This window comes from Branchiostoma belcheri, unplaced genomic scaffold (assembly GCF_001625305.1).
Source record: "Branchiostoma belcheri isolate BF01 breed outbred unplaced genomic scaffold, Haploidv18h27 scaffold80, whole genome shotgun sequence".
NCBI lineage: Eukaryota > Metazoa > Chordata > Leptocardii > Amphioxiformes > Branchiostomatidae > Branchiostoma > Branchiostoma belcheri.
In genome coordinates this window covers 644,814-667,956 of record NW_017804465.1, presented here as the reverse complement: position 1 = coordinate 667,956, position 23,143 = coordinate 644,814, and the positions used below count along the sequence as shown (strand labels likewise).

Below are 23,143 nucleotides of genomic sequence, written 5' to 3'. Positions count from 1 at the left end.
GAGAGAGAGAGAGAGAGAGAGGGCGAAGTGGGTCGGGTCTCGGGGTCTCCCAGTTCTGCCGACCCTTCTCAGCACCGCGACATTGCCGACGATGATGGAGAGCGACATCAGCAGACAGACGAGGGTGCTGCCCAGTCCGAAGACCTTCAATCGATCAATCAATCAATCAATCAATCAATTAATCAATCAGGTTATTTGTAAAAACATACAAGAACTTGTAGCCATTGGCTATGCCAAAATCAAATGAAAAAGACGAAAATGTAAAGAAATGAATTTGAAGAGTAGATTATTCGCCATACTCTTTGTCATTTGTTCAACCTTCATGACCACGTCGATTTCATAATGAAAGCAACCTTTTTTTGCAAAATTTTTTTTCTATTCACAGGCGCGCATCAGTTTTTGGGGTTCCCAGAGGATATCATCCATATAATCAAATCAATAATATGAGAGGTTATGGGAGGTTATAAGACCTGGTAGTCCTTGTAGATGTAGCAGGCGTCCTGGGCCTGGTCGTGGGACATGTTCCTGTTCCGCAGGTGCCACAGAGCGCAGTGGAGAAGTCCCTCGAACTGCGGAGGTGTCCATGTTTCTCCGTCAGGCATCGTGTGGGGTGGGCTGGGCTCCGACATGATCAAATTGGCTCTGGTCTTAGAAACAAACGACAGCAGTTGTGGGGGGTTTTCTTGCAACATTTATTGAGAGTACATTATGGCAATCTGCTCAGGTTGACCTTATTTAATTCCACATGAATACAAAGTAAGGAAAGCAAATTACTATTTTTTACATGAATGTAAATGAAGAGCTATGAGGTGAACGAAGCTCACGTGAGACGCCAGTGAAGATCACGTGAACCGCATGTGGACATCACGTGAGACGCCTGTGGAGATCACGTGAAACGCCTGTTGAGATCACGTGAAACGTCTGTGGAGATCACGTGAGACGCCTGTTGAGATCACGTGAAACGCCTGTTTAGATCACGTGAGACGTCTGTGGAGATCACGTGAGACGCCTGTTGAGATCACGTGAAACGCCTGTTGAGATCACGTGAGACGCCTGTCGAGATCACGTGAGACGTCTGTGGAGATCACGTGAGACGTCTGTGGAGATCACGTGAGACGCCTGTGGAGATCACGTGAGACGCGTGTAGAGATCACGTGACACGCCTGTGGAGATCACGTGACACGCCTGTTGAGATCACGTGACACGTCTGTGGAGAACACGTGAGACCTGAAACACAATGATTCTTGTGAAGAGGTTTGACCTTGAAAAATATGATAAAAGGCTTTTTCTGGTGACATATCGCTGCTCAGTTTCCTGTGCACCGCTTCTGCAGAGCCTGCCGAAACTCGATTTCGCGATGACCTTTAAAGGAAAAGCGCCCCGGGTGGTATGAGTAGTAAGGAGATGCGGAGTTCCGGCATCAAAGTGGCCGCTTGCAACACGGTAGGTGGCAGCGCACAAGTACTCTTCAAGCAAAGGTTACGGGGGAATGATCGTTACCTTTATATATATGGCCGTTTTTGTCGCTACCAACGTCGGTGGTACCTTCTCTGGCTGATGGATACTGCCTGGTCAATTTGATACAGTCTTTTTGCCACCGAAAGGGATCTGCTTGGAGATTACGCACAAGCCAATCGAGGCTAATACTGTAAGACACTACCGTGGCAACGGTGGTCTCTGCGAGTGTTATGCATTTCATTGCTAACAGCGAGCAGATTATTATTGGACTGAGCAGAGCACTTTGGACTAATGCCTCTGGCTGTTCACAGCTTGAGGTACATATCCTAAGATCTCAAGATTTCGTCTGAAATATTGAGATCTTTGGAATAAATCTTGAGATTTTTCCACTTTTAACGAAGCGTGAAGACCCCGATGGGGGTCATTATGATCCGCTATGTAACAGAGAAGTTTTTGACAAAAGGTTTGATATATGTACCTCTAAGCTGTAAACAGCCAGAGGCATTAGTTCAAAGTGCTCTGCTCAGTCCAATAGTAATCTGCTCGCTGTTTACGCAAAAGCCAATTAAGCTGTTCCAGCATTTCTTCATGAATCATACTCGAAAGATATTCCAGCATTAAATTCCTCATAAATTGTGCAAATGAGGTCCTCACCAAGGCGCCAAGGGGTTCCGTAGTCTACTCATGTCGAGACCTACCCGCCTACCAAGTTTTACGACAATCCATGTATAACTACTTGCGTTGTCGTGATACACCACAAACACACATAACAGTTACATACATGCACACACAAATACACAGACATACACACACGCACGCACACAGGTACAAACCCAAACACACACACACACACACACACACACACACAAACATACACACACACACAACAGCAACAACAACAAAGACGAGGTAAAAAGAAATAGTAGATTTCTGACCTCCGTGATATATTTACGGGTTTTGTGAATTCCTGGTCAGTGGGCAGCTGCAGGTTAATGGATACAGACGGGACTGTACATTAATCATGTATAAACGGGAACTTCACCCCTACACAACAGAATGTAATACAGAGATCAGGATTTTTGATCCAGAAACAGAGAATTTTGAAGTTGATGGAATTTTGGTCATCATCATCATCATTCATCCTCCGTAGAGGTGGAGCATACACAGTTAGCTCGCCACAATTTTGGTCAACCATATTGTTAACACCGAGGGAACTTCAAGAACACACACACACATGTATACACACACGCACACACACACACACTCACACACACACACACACACACACGCACACACACACACACTTACACACACACACACACACCGTGTCACACAGACACACAAACACACACACCGTGACACACAGACACACGCACACACACACACGCACACACAGACACACTCACATAAACACACACACACACACACACACAAAACACACACACACACACAAAACACACACAAAAACACACATACACACACACATGCATACACACAAATAATACACAATGCACGGAGGTATATAGACATCATTTAACCCTTCAATAACAAGGTACCTCTGAATCCGTTCCGAGCCTGTCCGAGCTTTCTTTTAGACGAAAAGTGTAAACATCTCCTATATCCACACGTACGCCAACGCGACCTCGAGAATATTTTGTTCAAGGATGCAGCGCGCAACTGCCACCCAAGGAGCAGGGAGAAAACTCAATTGCCACCAGCCTTATTTAGAGATATAGCTAATAGCATGGAGTCTGACTTTCTAACTCCGTGGAGATAGAAAGGCCACACCTGCTGAGTGGATGCGTAGGAACAAAACTCGTCCGTGCGAACGCATCTGCCACCGAAGGAGCAGGGAGCGAACTCATTTGCCACCGCCGGCCTTATAATAGCCCCCACCGAGCCTTTCTACGGGAATACGGATCGTAGAATTCGTACAAACGTCTTCTGTCTGGCGGAGACTAGTTATTCTATTCTTTGAATGAGGGCCGACCATCTCTCTCTCTCTCCCTCTTTCTCCCCCTCTCTCCTCTCTCCCTCCCCTCTCTCCCTCTCCCTTCTCTTTCCCTCTCTCTCCCTCTCTCCCTCTCCCGAAATTTTCTCGTATTTTCTTACAAATTCATGTAACACCGCAAGCTCTGAAGGGAGCACTGTCGCTGTCGAAAGGTATAATTAAAATCCACCAAGAACAACTCATCCACCCATCCACTCATCCATACACACTTGATCAACAGGATGTGCGCTATTTATATATGTATAAAATCTAACAGTACGGCTGACAGGCGGAGCTCATTACAGTTTCTGAGGGACCGCCCGGTTGTCTGTCTCCTTGTGGAGGTGAGCCTGGGGTATTAGGGTTGCACTTCCCCTTGAACTGCGGAGGAGTAAATGAGGTCTATGGTGGCCAACCTACACTATTAAATTATCCCCCCTCTTCGACAAAATTGTACTATTTTTGAACAAACGTCTTCTGTCTGGCGGAGACTAGTTATTCTATTCTTTGAAGGAGGGCCGACCATCTATATTTTTATTTCATTTTATTTATTTTTTTATTTTTATCTTCTTGGCCCTTATTAAAGATATTTTCTCGCAATTTTCATGTAACACTAAGAAGAACGCCCTTGCTGTCGAAAGAATCAATTGAGCCCTACTCACGCTCTAGTTTATTATATTTCAGTCCATACCATGGTATGGATGAAATATATTGTGTTCTCTGATGTTTCTTCTCCTCCTTCTCCTGCCAAACAGTCAAAGGGATTCAACTCCGCCATCATTCAGCCAAATGACTTGAAATTTGGCCTGGAGGTAGAGTGGGCCAATACCCCCAGGCGTTTTTTTTTTTCATTTTTTTGATACATGCCTTTGAAAAATTTTTATGAAGGTTTTTTGGGGCATTTGTTGACAAAAAAATGGATTTTTGGATACTGATCCCTGGTTTTACAACCAAATGATCTGAAATTCGGTATAAGGGTACCTTGAACATGTGTCTACAGAATAGCAGTCACATATTTAGCATACACCACTTCCAAATGACTCATTTGGGGGACTTAAATGGCTATTTTCAGCAAAAAAAGGGCCAAAAGTGCTGTACCCGTTCCATGTTCTATCTAAAGAATGCCGTGTTCCATCTGCCGTTGGCCATGGAACAGGTGTTCCATTGCGGGTTACCTGAGGTCACATTGCATGTAAGTCGTGTGTAATGACCCACACATTCAATTTTATGTGCCTAAGACCTTCAAAATGTATCAAATCTCATCATTGTTAGTACTTGCATACCTGTAATAAGATTAGTAAAGCTTTCGAGATTCAATGTGCGTGTTCTTGCATCTTTGTTCTCAATTACATAGCTACTATATAATTCATTTATTTGAGAATCTTTGCCAGTTTTACACTGGGGTAAGTTTGGAATAGTCCACTTTTGCGTGGGAGGGAGATGGACTGAAATTGCTGTATTTGCTCCCAAGCAAATGTCGGCCTCTCTAGTTACATTCTAGATTACATTTGGCATATTCAACCAACTATCCAATACACACTCCACAAACAAGAAGAGCGCTTGAAAACAGGCTGGCCGCACGAGAAAAGCAGAAATGCAAACATAAAAGGGGAAATATTTCAGTTAATTTCCTTGATATCAATGGCTGAACTGTCACTTGTGATGAACAGTTATTAATAACTCGCAATTTTCTGCGGCGTCGAACGAGTAGCGATATGACATCCGCAACTGTTTTTGATAGCAACGACCGCTTACGAAATGGAAAAACACGTTGCTGAGAGTACGTGGCACTGCTATATATGTACATAATTAAGATTCAGTACAATTTCATGGCGGTAGAACAAAAGAAAATATTCTGTATGAGAAAATCTGTCTTTTATTGACATTTGCTACCATTTCTTAGCACATTTTCATGATCATTTCAACCTTGAAGTGTTCGAGGTAGCCCAAAAATGAGCTATGGGATGCGTTTCTTTAGTCTCTTAGTGTAGTGGCTGCTACCTAAAACGTCTGGCCGTTTCCAAAATCATATCCAGTTTCTTGAGTAACTGCTTTTGACGCATTTCTTTATAATATTTTTGATATATTTTGAGGGCTACTGCCCATACACATCAACGATACAAAACAAGCAACCGTTTTCAATGAGTGACATCGCATTTTTGCCTCACAGACATCAGTTAACCTGGGTGCCACGTTTCGTAACGGGGTCCTTGGTTCACTACAAAACCAATCACCCAAGCAAGAAATGGATGGCCATGATAGTATATTTTGTCAATTTTAAAACTACATGAAAAAATGACCAGAAAATTCACTTTGAAATCCAGTTTTGTGCCCTGAAATTGCTTTGGTTACCTTCAAAGAATCGCGAATCAACTGTGCTGTAGACAGTACATGACACAATGGTGGAAATGATCTTTCAGATGATATTCTGGTACATTTACCTTTAAGGGGTTCTTCTTTTCTCTCAACAATGTACAATATTCAAATATTACAACATGTACAGATATTCTTGCTAGAATCCGATCGTTTTTTGTAATATCTTGATCAATCCTGTCAGCATTTATATATTCTGTTTCACTTGTTCATTAATTAACTATTGTATTCAATTTCCATATGTCAATTCGTGCTTTGCTTGTCGTATGTATTACGTATTGTCTGGTGGCGACATAAGTGTAACTTGAGTGTGTCGCCACCACGTCTTGTCACTATACGTTTCAATAAAAAAATGGTGGAAACAGTTATAGCTACTGTTCCATCCAGTTATATCTACTGCAAATCTATTATAGCAACATGAACGCTACTTACACATATTGTAATTGTCGTGTACCTCTATGTTCTGTTCGTACCTACATCGTATTTTCATGTACTATGTAAGGTCAGCACAATTCAGCGGTCCATAATTTTTAATGTACTGCTGACTACTGTTTTGAATAAAGAAAAGAATAAAGAATACTTACTTTTTCCAACCGAGCACAGTATGGAAGCCAAGAACGACGCATGCAGCTTTGCGACTTTCTTGCGGAGAGGAAAATTCGGCTCGTCTGACGCAGCTGCTGTTGGAGTAAACAGGAGACGTGGCAAAGATAGTTCTGCCCAAATATGTTGGGTTCAAGATGATTCTGCATAATTATGATGTAGTCTCTACCACACTAACTACGCTGGCTATACTAGTATATAGGAGAATATTTACCAGGGGAGTTTGGCCGCCTTGTAGGTTTGACTGGCCGCGTAGTGAGGGAAAAACTACCTCCCCGCGGCCGGACTTCCTTGGACAATTTTACTCTCGTTTTTGCCGAATTCTGCGATCCGTACTCCCGTAGAAAGGCCTAGTGGAGGATAGTTCTGCCCAAATATGTTGGGTTCAAGATGGTTCATGTGCGCCCTAAATGGAATCAAACACGTACGCGCTTCTCTCATACGTGTTTTCAACTACATGAAAAAATGACCAGAAAATTGACTGTGAAATCCAGTTTTGTGCCCTGAAATTGCTTTGGGTACCTTCAAAGAATCGCGAATCAACTGTGCTGTAGACAGTACATGACACAATGGTGGAAATGAAGTCATTGTGGCGCAGTCGGTAGCGCGTTCGTCTCACACCCCAGAGGTCCAGGGTTCGAACCCTGCTCATGTCACCGATCTTGTGCCCTTGGGAAAGGCACTTTACACGACTTTCCTCACTTTACTCAGGTGGAAATGAGTACCTAGCTAGGGCTAGGGATGTCCCTCGGATAGGACGTTAAATGGAGGTCGAAAAGAGTAGGGGATCTTCCCGGTGTGAGTGGTTCAAAACCTCACAGTCCGGTCTTACGCAGCTTGTATATGTGCGCACATGTACAAAACTGGTGTTACGCCTTAAGGCGGTTTACCGGTTAAGCGAAACAAACAAACAAACAAACAAACAAATGATCTTTCAGATGATATTCTGGTACATTTACTTTTAAGAGGTTCTTCTTTTCTCTCAACAATGTACAATATTCAAATATTACAACATGTACAGATATTCTTGCTAGAATCCTATCGTTTTTTGTAATATCTTGATCAATCCTGTCAGTATATCTGTTTCACTTGTTCATTGATTAACTATTGTATTCAATTTCCATATGTCAATTCGTGCTTTGCTTGTCGTATGTATTACGTATTGTCTGGTGGCGACATGAATATAAGTGTAACTTGAGTGTGTCGCCACCGCGTCTTGTCACTATATGTTTCAATAAAAAAATGGTGGAAACAGTTATAGCTACTGTTCCATCCAGTTATATCTACTGCAAATCCATTATAGCAACATGAACGCTACTTACACATATTGTAATTGTCGTGTATCTGTATGTTCTGTTCGTACCTACATCGTATTTTCATGTACTATGTAAGGTCAGCACAATTCAGCGGTCCATAATTTTTAATGTACTGCTGACTACTGTTTTGAATAAAGAAAAGAATAAAGAATACTTACTTTTTCCAACCGAGCACAGTATGGAAGCCAAGAACGACGCATGCAGCTTTGCGACTTTCTTGCGGAGAGGAAAATTCGGCTCGTCAGACGCAGCTGCTGTTGGAGTAAACAGGAGACGTGGCAAAGATAGTTCTGCATATAATTATGATGTAGTCTCTACCAGACTAACTACGCTGGCTATACTAGTATATAGGAGAATATTTACCAGGGGAGTTTGGCCACCTTGTAGGTTTGACTGGCCGCTTCGGAGCTTAAGAAACTAGCTACTTCCCCGCGGCCGGACTTCCTTGGCCAATTTTACTCTCTTTTTTTCCGAATTCTACGAGCCGTTGAAAGGCCTGGTGGAGGCTAGTTTTGCATAATTATAGTTGGTTCAAGATAGTTCATGTGTGCCCTAATGGGATCAAACACGCATGCGCTTCTCTCATACGTGTTTTCAAGGCCCTCCCGGGCTCTTGACGCATGCAGTTCAATCGAACCTATTAGTTTTGGAGGCTTGTCACTTAGGTGATCTTAGGTGGAAGAATTGGCTTAACAGGCGATACTCACGTTTTCAAGACGTCAACCCTGAGACCAGGCTGTAAGATTTAAACGGTGATAAGTGCGTCGTGATCTTTCACTTGCTCCTCAGACACGGGATTTCTGCGTCACGTAACAATTGTACTTTTTTTTTTATCAACACAAAATGAGCCTTACGTTATCTGCCTTGTATCAGTATAGCCGGTATAACCGCCATTCGGCGTAACACACCTGCTTCGCAAGCACGCGGCGCGGCGGCAGTTGGCCACATTACACATTTTCCATTCGCACACTCGCATCAATTTTGGGGTTCCCAGAGGATGTCATCCATATAATCAAATCAACATGGCCTTACCAAACAATAAAGGGAAGAGCTCAAACAACAAAGTTTGAAACTGATTCAAAACATTCAAGTTCACACAGAGTATGCACCAATAAGATTTATTTTCATGTAATGTTCATAACAATTTACATTTACACTGTCATATTCACCAAGGGGCTGCTTGTATTCACTTACTTTTCTACAAAACTTTGACAAGTGTCTACTCTACTCTACCCAAAGATATGCTCCATCTTTGATACAATTATGATTCACTCTCTGTACAAAAAAGCAATCTTTCTAACATACAAATCACTTACTTCACCTTGACTGAAAAAACAACTAATTTGTATTCTCGCACAGCTACAATCTACAAATATAAAAGTTTTCATAGACACTAGATGCTATATAATTATAAACTCTTGTTGTCCAGTAGTTGCTATAGATGGCTAGTCCAAGTCTATATGGACTAAACTTGAGACTAATTATAAGGCAAATTTCCTAACAGGCCCTAGGAAATAAGCCAGATCACGATTCGAACTGCGTAAGCATGGGATGGTGTACTGAAGGGAATAGTCTGTATGTCACAATTGAAAGCCCTTGAGACAAAACAAACCACCTCTAGACATGTATCAGGCATGGGCTAGTCAAGAACTCACTGTTTACAAGTCAGGGGCCCGCACTTTTGACTTTTGTACATTTGCAGTTCGAATGGTAAACCGGCTTATGCTTTTCTAGTAAAATCAGTGAGCTGAAAGTACAGACTACATGTATATTAAACATATATCATGCAAAAGTTAGTTAGATAAATATTAACATCACATACTTGTTTGTCATTTTATTCATAATCCGTATTATGAGCGTTAAATTCTGTTTCAGTTCGAGAAAGATGCCACCGTTTTCTGTAGTACCTACATTTTTTGTACCACTACTGTCCAAACATTCCCACTACATTCCCTACTGTCCAAAGAAATTACCCTCATAATTTGACATAGGCATAAACTTATCAACATTTGCACCACATACATGTATGTGACCAGGCCCTAACTGGAACAAGTCCCACAGCTATCCCCATGTCATTTAAGACCAATTTCAGTGTTCTCAATCAAAACAGCATATGATTCCTAGTAGTCATATTTACTTAGTATTTACAACAGTAATGTGCTTAATATATGATTTTGTATATGTTGACTTGGGATATACAATGTATTTACCATTGAATGATTTTGCATTTGTGCTAAGCATGCTTCAAACATTTTGAAAGTAAAATTTTCTATCAGATTTACTGATCTGTATCTCTATAGCCGGTATAACTGCCCTTCGGCTTAAGACACCAGCTAATAATGACATGCATGCGAAGGTTCATAATTTACATAGTTCAATTTGGGGATAACAGGCTACAAGTACATTTGTTGTTTAACTTAGGTGGGAAATACATAGTGCCGGTACAAAAGTTGAACAATCATGATTCGTACAATGGATTAAAATGTAGAACTAGTTTGCCACCTGCAATGATTGTACTTGGTAGTTTTTCTGTAATGACTATTTCTATTACTGACTCTGCTGTAATATATACATTTTGCCATCTTCGTGTTCAATCCTGAAGTACGTATATGTAAATTTTCAACAAGGATCAAAGGTGATATATTACTAAGGCTATACGGTAAGAAAATTCGTACTTGACAGTTACAAAACAACGGCCCGGGTTATTTGGGTATGGTTTAAAAAGTAATAATCAACTCATCAAATCTGTCTCCAACTAACAGTGTATAATATAGTAGTTGACATTATGAGGGATCTATTACATGCAGAAAAAAAAATTAACTTAGGCCACACCGCCTTAATTTTATGGATGACATCCGTGCACGCATTGATTTTCGCCTGTTCTCAAAAAAAAAAAAAAAGATCACGTCCACCGAGGCTCTGGCCTGGGTACTCCATGGTAGTTAGTGACAATGCAGAGCCGGGTACTGCCGCTAATTCCCAATACCAGCTTTGCATTCCTGTGGTTTAGTGGCAGTTTTATTTTTGGCCGGATTTTTTTTTATTTGCCCACGCGCACTAGTTTGGGGGTCTTCAGAGGATGTCATCCATAAAACTAAGTCAGTGTGGCCTTACACAGTTTTCATATCTCAGGGTTTTTCCCTTGCGTAAATTGGGACAACCATCTCAGGATATGCAAAATGAAGAAGACCAAACCTGGTCCAGTAATAAATGATGAAATCATAATCCTTAGAGTAACACAAATCTGAACCAATATCATTAAGACACATCCGATTGATTTAGACAAAAAAGCTGGATAATACAGACTTAACCCCAGGCACCTACATTGTAAATTGCACCTACCATGGCGGTTTTTCTACAATTATATCATATGTCATAGATTTTGAGAAGAAAAGGGTGGAGTCCTTTAAAAATGAAACTCATGTACCTGTTTCTTCTCAAACCTATGACATACGGTGATTTTGTTGCAGAAAAAAAATCACTGTACATGCATTATACAGTGTATGTGTCCAATGAGCTTAAAAATCTTGATTTCTAAGCTTCTCGATGTTACCTGGTTACCAAACTTCTTTTAGCTTCCAAGTCTCTTTTGTCCTCTCCGCTATCTGCGTTGCAGGCAAAAGACTTACTATAGGTTTGGTAGATTTTTGGCAGCTAAAATAGGCTTGGTAACCAGGCTATGTGACCTGGGCTTTGGTAGAGAAACTTTAGAAGTCTGTTAAGAGATGATATTTCTTGAGTTGAGATGTTTGTTTGTTTGTTGTGAGTCACTGCTCCATGGCCTCGGGCCCCAGCCCCTCTCCCCCCGCCGCTCTGCCTGGCCCTTCAACCTCCTCATACATCAGCTCTGGAACAGAGAAGGCATCATGATGGCAAGCAGAGAATTGGTATTCTGAAATGCAACCTATTCTAGCTCTAGCAATCTAGAATAGTCTGTCCCCCTCTATTTATGTTAACTTTACCTTTGCAGAAACAAAAACATTTTTTTATTGCTCTGTTTCTTCTCCTTGTCACATAAGGTCAATGGCCTGGGCTAGATGGCTGTCACCATGGTAACTGGTGCTATAGCAGGCACCCTGTGGTGTTGGGTTACATTATGTAGCAAGTGGCAGAACAGAGTTGGAGAGGCTGGTCACCATATGTATGAATTTGTCTGAGTAAGAATAAACAGAGCAGGGGTTCCTACATAGGAGTGAAAATACCCTGTGAAGGTGGAAGTGATCTCGAGCCAGTTTAGCTCATTGAAGAGCTAATCTCCCACTGGTTGTAACAGAGAAGACAGACGCCATGTACAGTATTTACAGGTTCAGTGTACTGGGGAAATTCCCCTAGCTCTTTTCGACAAGCACAATGAACAGTGGACCACGGCTTAACGTCCCGTCCTAAGGACTGCGACCCTAAACAGTAGTGTGCATGTCGGGTGAGCGATAACAGCCGGGATTCGAACTCCCAACCTCTTAGTCCAGAGGCAGGATCGCTAACCACTGGACTACGCACGCTACCTGTATTGACTGACTAAACAGAGCAGTAGTTTGTTAGGCTAGAATGTACCCATGCTTTGCACATTTTACCTTCCAAGTTACTTACTTCTCCACTCGGCCACGTTGAGTTCCATCTTCTCGAACGAATCGTCGTACGGTGCGGCTGTTGGTTCATCGGTGGGGTCGTGGTACTGTCGCATGTACGGGTGTTCCAGGGCCTGCTCAGCTGTTAGCCGCTTGTCTGTGTCCAGAATCAGCATCTTGTCCAACAGGTCAACAGCTGAAGATGAAAAAGTAGGGTTAGTGCATGGTAATATTGGTGTGCTGGTGTGAGGGCCAGCTGGTGGGAGGGGGCCATTTTTAATTCAGATTAGACTCCGATCATGATTTCTTACAATTGTGGTCAATTGTTGATTTGGCCAGATCGCACTCTCTACTACCCTTATCCTTACCCTTATGTCAAATATCATAATTACTAATCATGAATATCATACTAGCCCACATCAAAAGCCAAACCACGTCTAAGGGGAGGGTGAAGCAACTGTTCTAAAGCATGCCACCTTCTGTTCCTGGTTCTCAAGTGTGATCGAATGAATGAATGAATCTATCAACGATAAATCAAAGACACAAAGAAATCTCAGTTATTGAAGTATGAGTCACTAGAAAGCCAGAGTCAACCAAATTAAAGGTTGTTGCAAAGTGACACAAACTTTACCATATTAGTTTTAATTCACAATCATAAGAGAGCCAAGGACAAGAGGTGGTGAGTTTTAACATGTGAGGCCAATTTTCATAAGCATTAAACTGTTGTGAGTGAAATTAAAACGACTTTAAGCAGTCCTTAATCTCAAAACAAAGCAACTAGTCGTGCAAGCAACAGTGACAAGCAGACAGGACGGCCTAGCACTGCCAATGGTTTGCATGATTAGTTGTCTTCACCCAGGTCGGGTATGGGGCCATGATTCCTTCTGCGCTCACCGTCCGGGTTCGCTCCGCAGAAGTACCCCTTGAAGTCCTTCTTCAACTGCTTGGGGAGGGACTCCACGTAGCTTCGCGCCTGCAGAACACAGGAAGAAGAAAAAAACAAGGCAAATGCATAATGTTTACCTTCACATTATGGTCTACTCGTATACTAGTATATGGTCAGACAGGAGTCTATATCCCTCCTGCTTTGAAATTGCAACATGATGTAACCCAACACCAGTTACCATAGTAACAGACACAACATTGGCTCAGGTCATTGAGGTCACTGTTTGGAGAAGAAGCTTAAGAAGAGGAAGAAGAAACTGAGCAAAAACAATATGTTTTCCTTCGGTAAACATAACAAATCAGAGATTCTGATTTTGCATAATCCAGGGTTTTCACTAGGATTTTTTCTGTACCACAGGGGTCAGGTACAGAAGGGCAACTTTTGCGGTGCAAGTTGCATATTGTGCCGAAAATTTGAATCTCATAACCCCCTGAGACACTATTTCTCACTTATTGAGGGAGACATTGTATGAAGTTAAGGATTGCTTTTATTTCATTAGCTTAATTCTAAAGTTATATTTTCATTTTTTGGGGGCAAGATTTATGAAGGTTCTCCCAAAAAAACACCCCTATGCTGCTTGAAAGACAGCATAGGGTCCCGAGTCACAGCATAGGGGGCCCCTATGCTCAGAAGACCTGGTGAGAACACTGTAATCCCTCTATAGTTGGGGTAAGCTGCACCCAGGGTATGGTACTCCTGTGAGGGGTGAAGGAGGCTATTTACATCAGGGCCCATCACCCTTCACTCAACCGTGACGGGGGCCGACATCGTCTACAAAATACCTTTGACCCAGTGTTGACGTCACACTTCAAAGTAGCCACGTGACAAGCCTCACTGGGTCAGTCTACAGAGGAAGACCAGGGTGACTGGTCGAAAGCTCTAGGTGAGAGAACTTCTTTGTGTTGGATCAGAAGTAATAACTTTAAACATGTAACTACCAAAACTGATAAACTTTCATGACATTTCTGATGGTTGCTCAGCTTTTGGGAGACCTCCTCTGAATAAGCCAGCTCTGGTATCTGGGTGGTTGAATATGGCAATGAGTTCCAATCTTATGATGAACTAAGGCCACACCGGCTTAATTTTATGGATGACATCCTCTGAAGACCCACAAACTAGTGCGCGCGGGCGAATAAAAAACATTCCGGCAAAAAATTAAAATGCTGCTAAACCACATTAAAACAAAGCTGGTATTGTGAAATTGAGGCAGTACATAGCGACGTATTCAACAGTTTTTGAGGCCAGGCCAAAATCAATGCACGCATGGATGTCATCCATAAAATTAGGACGGGTGTGGCCTTAAATAGAAAAAAAAGTTAAATTACATCATTAAAATCCCACTTTTCTCAGCCTCACCTCCTGAGAAATGATCTTCTCTACAAAGTCGTCGGTAGGTGTGCCCGTCAGGGTCATGATTCGGTTCAACTGGTCAATTTCTTCTCCATTAAGGAAATGTCAAACCCTCAAATAGCAGTGAACTAAACCTTTGTAGCTACATGAAGCATATTGTTGTTGCAAGTATGACATACAAGCTACAAATACACCACCAAAGGCTAGTCAAATATACATATACATGTAGATGTATACAAATTTGTACACATGGTGATCCAAAATACATCATGGTAGATCATTATAGTATTACTTATAAGTAAGGGACTTTTAATTTGACCTAAGCCACTATGCACATTTGGAACTGTGAAACGACTTATTTCAGTTTCTGCAAGTGACAAAAAAGCTACATTTGGGAATGGAACAATGAAAGCCAAATACCTTATGGAATTATTTCAAGTTAACAAAACGGCGCATTTTTCCCATTCCCAGAGAGCTACATGTATATCATACATGTACAGCGCAGCACTGAACTAATTTCCAAGCAGATCCTACGGTGGCCAGGCAGTATTCATTGGCCAGAGGAGGCCTAGGAAAAAAATGTTGTGTTTCCTGTTTCAGTCCTGAAAAAGTTGTATTTCCCTTGCAGGAGTCCACAAAAAAAAAGGCTAGGGTGGGCAGTTTTTTCTATGGTCAGTCGGGAAACAGGAAACACATTTTTTTTCCTAGGCCTTAGCTGCTCCGGCGGCCAATGGATTCTGCCTGGCCAACTTTCTTTTGGGGCCACCGAAAAATCTGCTTGGAGATTAGCACTGAACATCACGAGCCACACACGTACATGTACATGTAACCTGAGTCACTCACCGAAGATACAAACTCCGGAAGAGTCTGGGGGAAACACAGAACACCCGGCTTTAACATTCTCATAGGAGTGGGAGGGGGGCATTTATAACTTATGTACTTATACATACATGTAACTTCAGATACATGTATAGCTAGAAGACAGCTAAGCACAGGATTTACTGGAAAAAAAATGCCAAGCAGCTGTCTCTTGCAGAATAAAATGCTTTTTTGCCTTTATTTTTTTCTGAAGCCACAACAGTTTAATAGTTTATTTCTTGGCTCTCAGGTTTGTCTTATATTGAAAACTAGTACAAAATGTATCATAGATTTTTCACATTTTGATACTCAAAATTCTAAAATGATGTTGTTCCCAGAAAAAAAAGTGTCAAATATTTGAACTCCCACTTGTTTTTACTGGGTTACAAATTAAATACCAGCTGAATGACTTTAACATGTACATGTACAATGTACACTTTGTGACACAGTTGTGAAAGAAAATGTCTACAAGCTGACAAAACCAAGATGCAGCAGTCATGCAGTCCACACAAGCTCATATTTCCTTGCAAGAACATATTATTAACATAAATTCTAAGCAAAGCAGATGAAGCAAAAGTTAAACTCATAGCATACTAAAGTAACTGACTCAATGCACAACAACAAAAGAAGAAGAAAACACAAACATGCACAGAAAAAGTACTTACAGAGTCGGAGCTGATTTTTTGCAGGAATTCTTGGTCAGGCGTTCCCACCAGCTCCATGATTCTCTTCAACTGATCAATATCTTTTTGGAAAAAGGTAAAGGAAAAAGAACGCAAAAACTGGCAGCACAAAAGGAACATCGAATGGACACCTGGGAAAAATGAAGGATTCTGGGTAGCAAAGGGGCAAGTGTGACAAGGACTGGCTTGCCCCTGTATTACCCAGAATCCTCCATGTTTCCCAGCATGCTAAGGGATACATAGAATGGCCTATATGATTATGAAATGGCGTCATGCATGCCGCAGAAAACAAAACAACAGAAAAGAAATAAAGAAAGTCTGCATTTAATTTAAGGCTTGAGCTTTGATGCCCTAAACTGCAAATAGCTGCATCCACTGTCTTAGTGTCTGTATCTGTATCTGTATATCTGGTATAACCGCCCTTCAGCGTAACACAATAGCTTTGCAGGCACGCGGCGCGGTGGCAGCTGGCTACATTACATCAAATGACTTGTTACACCTAACTTTTAAACATCTAACTCTAAACATTGTTTAATCGGTATCTAATAATGATGTCCCTATATGATATATAATGACGTTATCTCTAGGTGAAGTGAATTGAATGGTGGGTGGTGCTGGCAAAGGTTTTACATTCAACAAACACATAACACTGGAAAACAGAACTCTTCCCTTCACAGCGCCACCTTGTGACAAGCAATAGTATTACACCTTGACAAAAAATTTCGCACCTTTTAAACATAGGTTGTGAAAGAAAGGATTCTATTTTCCAATGACATAAAGCTATTCACAGCTTTTAACATTGTTACACCCCTCTACCACTCAGAAAATATAACACGTTTGTTAATAGTGTATATAACACTTGTCCTGTTGAGCTAGAAACTATACGTTCTGTCTGTTGCCAAGGATACGATCTTTTCCGGGGAAGAGAGTTCTCCCAGTCAGCAGTTCAGCCATGATGCAGCCCACCGACCAGATGTCAACTGTACAGGCAACACAAACACAGCAGGCATCAGGGGGAGATGTCAATCAAACTGTACATAACTGTCAATCAAACTGTAACTGTCAATCAAACTGTACATAACTGTCAATCAAACTGTAACTGGTTTAATTTTGAGGTAAGAGGGAAATGTGGTTTTCAAAGCGTCTTAAATTTGCAGTTGTAACAATTCTGCAGTACAGAAGTAATAGAAGGGAGACGTGTACATTTTCATGGTGTCACAGTGGAGAGGTCACAGCGAAAATGAAACCACCGCAAAAGTTTCCGCATTTACAGTAGCCCATTCGGACATCGATCAAAACCAGATTATGATATCTATTTGTGCAATTACACTATATGCCCCGTACCCCCCCCCCCCACACACACCTGTTTTATTGTAGTGCATCCAGTTGAGCATGATCTCCGGCGCTCTGTACCATCTCGTGGCCACGTAGCCCGTCATCGCATCGTCCGCAAGCCTGGCCAGACCGAAGTCCAGAATCGTGGGGGAGGCACGAGGAAACACAACCATAGTAAAATGTTACTTTTAACAAAACTTTATTTTCCTGGAACAATCATACAGTGGAACTTGCCACCACCAAGCACAGTAGGGGCATCATCACCAGATCCCTGCAGTTAGATACTAGTATGCAGAGGTTGAATGTAACAACAAAAACCAGGAATCCAGACTGAGATCTGTAGCCTGGGTACAGGTAAAAATTTTAATCTCTGAAAAATTGGGAGTAAAGAATTGAGGTGACAATTATTTGCACTTGTTTGCACTTGTGTGAATTGTGTTCTCGCCTATTGTGATATCTGGACTTGAACTGTAGAGATTGATCAGCAGTCTCTAGACTTCAGCAGAGAATTTGTGAAGAGTGAATCGTTCTTACCTTCAACTCACAGTCCTCATTAACAGCGATGTTACTGGGCTTCAAATCCTGGAGAAAACATCAATGTCAACTCTTACTTCAAGCATATTTCTGTCATAAATAACATCTTGATTTTATACACTGTTAAAAGCAGATTTATGCTGGAAATGATCATTATAATACCAGGCTTAAAGTATTGCAGTCTTAAAATCTAAAACATAAATTCTGGAAGGACTTACTCTGTGAATGATCCCTGCTGAGTGGATATACTGTGAAGAAATAACATGAATTCATAAACTTGTGAAACATTTATACAGAATTTTCCACCAAGATGTTTTCTGGGATGACAACTTAAAAAGGTGAGTGACAATCAGCATAAAACACCTGCCTATAGTATTTAACTCTTGCCCAGGCCTAAGTGATATGAAATTAAAGTGCAAAAAGAACATTTACCCTGGTACATCTAACAAAGAAATTGATATGGCAGTAACAAAATTCTATAACTAGAAAAGAACAAAATAAATCATTGATGAAGGTTAGACATCAAGGTAACGAGACACAAGAAAACTGTTACTCAAACAAGTACATTTTAAAATAACTCCTTAAGGAATGTTTCTGAGGGTCTAAGAAAGTTCTGCAGACTCACCTTGAGTCCCCTGAGCACCTGGTACACCAGGAACTGGACATGGTCGTCTGTGAGCTTCTGACACTTCACGATGTTGTTCAGGTCTGCTCCCATCAGGGGCGTCACCAGGTACCTACACATGGACCAATCAGGGACAAGTACACAAGCATGTCAGGGATTTGGACCAATCAGGGACAAGTACCAGGAATAATGGACCAATCAGGGCTAATTCGTCTGTGCATGTTGTTCAGATCTGCACCCATCAGGGGCGTCACAAGCTTACGGACCTACATTGGTCATAATAATGGTTCATGTGTAACAGTTCAATGATTTAGACAGCTCAATAGTTTACTTGTGTTGGGTTGTAACTTTTACATGCATCAGACAGAGATTTATTTATTGATTGACAGAAAGAGACTTAAATGTGAAGTTAATTCTTTCCTAAGCACAAAACTGCTAAATGCTTCAAGTACATACATTTGTAGATGTTAAAAAAAGAGACCCCCCCCCCATACACGGACCAAAGGCTTGTGACCCCCACGTAAACTTATGGTCTCTCTGACAGTCGATACCCAAATGGGATTAGATCCCTTGACCCCTGAATCCACAGAATTTGCCATCCATATGGAGAAGTTTAGAGTCACCAATTGCTACACCTTATATGCATCTGAACCTTAGTCATGAAGCAAATGTCTTTCCATAATGTTACACACATGATATCAGTTGTGCTCTTTTGATACCGGTTAATGTATTTTTCTAGATAAAAAAACAAAGCATTAAAATCATTATAAGATGTACTTTTTTTTACATCCCTAATGTACCTGTTCAAGGTTCAAGATGCACTTTCAAACTTCATGCATTCAAATACACATGTTTGTAGTACTATATAATCTTAATGGCTTTTGCCTAGAGCAGCATCTTTTACAGAGTGCTTGATAATATTCACAAATTGTGAAATATGATACTCACACGTCCTGGAAATCCTCGAAGGTCAGAGTAGGGGTCATCACATTCAGCAGTCCAATCACCTGGAGAACAACAAGACAGGCAGACAATTAATTAGAAACTTAATAATAGATAGACAGACAGGTACATAAAGGAAACAATGCTCAAGCAAATCAATAATTTATGGCCTTACCATAAATTGCCTCAAAATTCTGTGAACTACAAATATTCTGTATCCAAAATATTGACTATAATTCCCTTTTAATATATAATAAATATATGTTTATCATCTTATCATAGAATTTACCTACTGTATGGCCAAAAGATGTCTACTATATTTTATGTGTTGAACTACATGCAGTCCTGTATTCCTGACAAAAAAATTCCATGTCACATAAAAGTTATAACACATTCAGCACTGCAACATACGTGTAAGCAATTTATGTGATATGGTAGATTTAAGTTTTAGTTTTACCCATGGCCATGTACTACATAAAAGTATCAGGTGAAGAAATGGCTTTTATCATCACCTAACATCCAACAATTTGGGCCTTGAATGCATGATGGTTCAGTACCATATACAATGATCCATGACAGTACACATGACCTACATGTAACAAGTTCACCTGCAACATGTTTCCTGGAGGAAGTGACTCTATCAGTCAGCCGAAATTCCAGGAATTAGGTTACTTTTACCAAGGAGCTTTTCAAGCTTACATTATATAAGTTTGTATTCACGTATGTAAGGTTAACACTCCATCTATTGTTTCCAAATGTTATGTCAAAACAGGCGAAATTGACCAAAAATCCAACGAAAACCGTGAAAAATAATCAAGGGATTCGCACAGGTGCAGTACGTTCTGCCAATGTACTAAGTAACCCCTAACACATCAGACGTCAAATTCTGATGAGTTGGACCTACGCACATTTTCGTGTTCCATGTGCTTGAGGAGCCTGAGTTCTCGGTAGCTGCGTTTGGCGTGGATTTCTGACTGGAACGGTCTGGCAAGCTTCTTAATCGCCACCTTGTGCCCCAACTGCTGGTCAAACGCAGAACTGTGAACAGGAACAAGAAATCAGAGACCATATGATAGCTTTAAACAATGTTTAGAGTTAGATGTTCAAGGGTTGGGTGTACTAGTAACAAGTTGTTTGGTGTAATGTAGCCAGCTGCCGCCACGCCGCGTGCCTGCGAAGCTGGTGTGTTATGCCGAAGGATGGTTATACCGATTATACAGATCTTTCAAAAAGTGCACAATCCTTGTTGGCTTCCTAATTTCGCCCATGTCAGCCTTTGGCTTACTCTATGGCTCACCATATTCATAAAAATCATTGCAAAATTTGTCCACAGCAAATTCTGATCAACTTTAGTATACTAGTATACAGATGATGTCATCCATAAAATAAATCTAATTTGACCCACTTTTACCAATTGCAAAATTCAGGCATCAATATATGAATCCTGCACATTTAACATTATAATTGAACATTAGGATACTCATTAAGAAATACAAATTTTATAAGGAATTGCAGTCAGACTGTCCAGTGTCATCCAGTAAGATACGTAGAAAATCACACAATATGACTTTACATTTAAGCCAATTGTATTCCTTGACAGTATTTAGCACCATCTGACAAATCTAGAAAACAAATTCACGAGGAAAATCGCGCGTAAAAGACCCTAAAATCTGGTGCTAAAACCGAGAACTTCCGGAAAGGTGTGTATTAGTACAGAGAATTATGCGGCTGGGCGGGAACAGACAGACTTACCAAACCTGGCCGTACGCCCCGGACCCGATCGGTGTGAGCATCTGATAGCGCTCTGGGATCTCCCATATCGTCCGATTCAGCTCCACACGGTAGAAGTGCGGCTTGATCTTCTCTGCCGGCTGTTCTGTCATGTCTGGAGAGCGTTTTTGCTTGAGAGGTTTGCCTCGAAAATGGTTTGCTTTTTGCTCTTCGCGATCTCTCAAAAGGTCAGCAGAGGTCATTTCCTGCTTCCGGATTTTGAGGAAGTACAAGAACGCATTCGAATGTAAAATCATTAAAAAATCCTAGTCATATGTAGAATAGCAATTATACATATTTATTGATCAATAAACAAAATTGTTTATATCTTACATATTCCTGATTTGTGACATAAGCCCTTTTAGTTTTCATAATTCTTTCTAAACATTTGTAATGTTTTGAGCGTTTGCGTGCTGTGCATCGAACTCTCGCGATAGTTTGCTGACCGTGACGTGATCTCGATGATGATGATGTGTTCTTAGCGCGAATTCCTCAAGATCTTAGCTGCTCCTTTCCTTCAAAAGTTGACTTTTATCACTCAAAAGAAAGGTGCCATAATATCTATGATATGTTAAACTTTGAGTTTATGTAAACACCTTTATCGTAGCACCCTGACACTTCGCTAGAGGCCGGAGTTCAAAAGTCTTTTAAATTTCTCTGCTCGCTGTTGTTTACTAGTCAAGCTGCTGCGTTCGGTCAAAGATCAATTTGATCTGAATTTGTTATCAGCCAAAATCGCCACGTAGCTTCAAATCTCGGTCTCGTGGCGTGTGTTTGTGAGAAGAAATATTATTTCACAGCCAAGAAGAAACTAGTAAGGTAAGTATAGTCCTTAGAACAACGTGGACTCCAAACTATGCTTCGATGTTGATTTTGAAGAAAAGCTTGGGGAAAAGATCTTGTATATTTGAACAGTGGTTGTTTTCTTGCAAGCTGTGCCTGAGTCAGCAAGTTTAGCACATAAACAAGTTGTTTTTTAGACAAATTATAGACTGAGCATCGCCTTGTACAGATTGAATGGAAGTATAATCTTTGGAAAGGAGAGAAATTTTGAAGGGAATGAAATATTTTTGTGTGATAATAATTTGAAAATGTGTTATTTGCCCCTCCCCCCACCCTATACTAGTAATTTCTTTCTGGTGATCACGTTTAAATCTTAATATTTGGTTCAGTTAATCTGTGGACATCTCTTGTTTCATACTTTAATAAATTGTATGATTTACCTTTTCTATTTAAAAATATGGAGGTTGAAACTTAAAATGATTATAACTCAACCTCCATATTTCTAAATAGAAAAGATATCTAATGTGTAATCTTTGCTTCAAAACGTGTTAAAACATGGCCAATTGATGCATGCTAACATTTCTCCAGCATATAGCCTGGTTACCAGACCTATTGTAGCTCCCAATTTGCAGAAAATATGTAGGACTCAGCTCGGGAGCCATAGTAGTATAATAGGTCTAGTAACCAGGCTACCTGAATGCACAGAACTTTAATTATGTTAGGAAGACCAATGACAAGCTGTGTACTATGTAGATATACAGCACCAATCAGAATGCTTGTAACTAAGAATCACTCACTACAAGGTCAGCCACTTGTGTATGCAAATGTGCTCGAACCTGTTTTTGTACCTTTAAATATCAAAGTCCAATGACACCAAGTGACCTTTTGGCTTACTCTCCAAGCAGAGGTTTGGGTTTTGGGGGTATTTTTAGTGTGTTTTTAGGCTTCTTTGGGGGGTTTTCTCTTTTGCACTGAATTTTTTTTCCAAAAATTCAGTGCAAAAGAGAACCCC

General features: G+C 40.9%; 3 protein-coding genes across 4 annotated transcripts in view; 1 reads left to right on the top strand and 2 right to left on the bottom strand.

Moving 5' to 3' along the window:
* LOC109486441 overlaps positions 1-629 on the bottom strand; it is a gene marked incomplete at its 3' end in the record, with an annotated part of 1,933 nt that extends 1,304 nt beyond the window's left edge. The window contains exons 1-2 of the mRNA XM_019790272.1: positions 471-629; positions 64-144 (exon numbers count right to left, since the gene is read on the bottom strand). Of these exons, the coding sequence (XP_019645831.1) occupies positions 64-144; positions 471-629 (240 nt within the window). The remainder of the gene's footprint in view (positions 1-63; positions 145-470) is intronic.
* A 9,810-nt stretch (positions 630-10,439) lies between these two features.
* Positions 10,440-21,551, bottom strand: LOC109486492 (mitogen-activated protein kinase 14-like). Of its 2 annotated transcripts, none has more exons than XM_019790327.1 (12): positions 21,331-21,551; positions 20,487-20,616; positions 19,585-19,643; positions 18,637-18,748; positions 18,230-18,259; positions 18,013-18,059; positions 17,506-17,621; positions 17,051-17,122; positions 16,125-16,204; positions 13,161-13,278; positions 12,328-12,501; positions 10,440-11,587 (listed from the first exon to the last, which is right to left on the bottom strand). In XM_019790327.1, exons 1-12 carry the CDS (start codon positions 21,549-21,551, stop codon positions 11,508-11,510), a joined length of 1,239 nt encoding a protein of 412 aa, XP_019645886.1. In that variant the 3' UTR covers positions 10,440-11,507. The 2 variants fall into 2 exon arrangements, with proteins under 2 accessions (XP_019645886.1, XP_019645887.1); XM_019790328.1 differs by having other exon boundaries at positions 13,200-13,278.
* Positions 21,552-21,999: 448 nt separating this feature from the next.
* Positions 22,000-23,143, top strand: part of LOC109486494 (mannose-1-phosphate guanyltransferase beta-A-like) — a 10,450-nt gene continuing 9,306 nt past the window's right edge. Inside the window, exon 1 of the mRNA XM_019790332.1 lies at positions 22,000-22,167. The gene's annotated coding sequence lies outside the window, so the exon portion shown is untranslated. The remainder of the gene's footprint in view (positions 22,168-23,143) is intronic.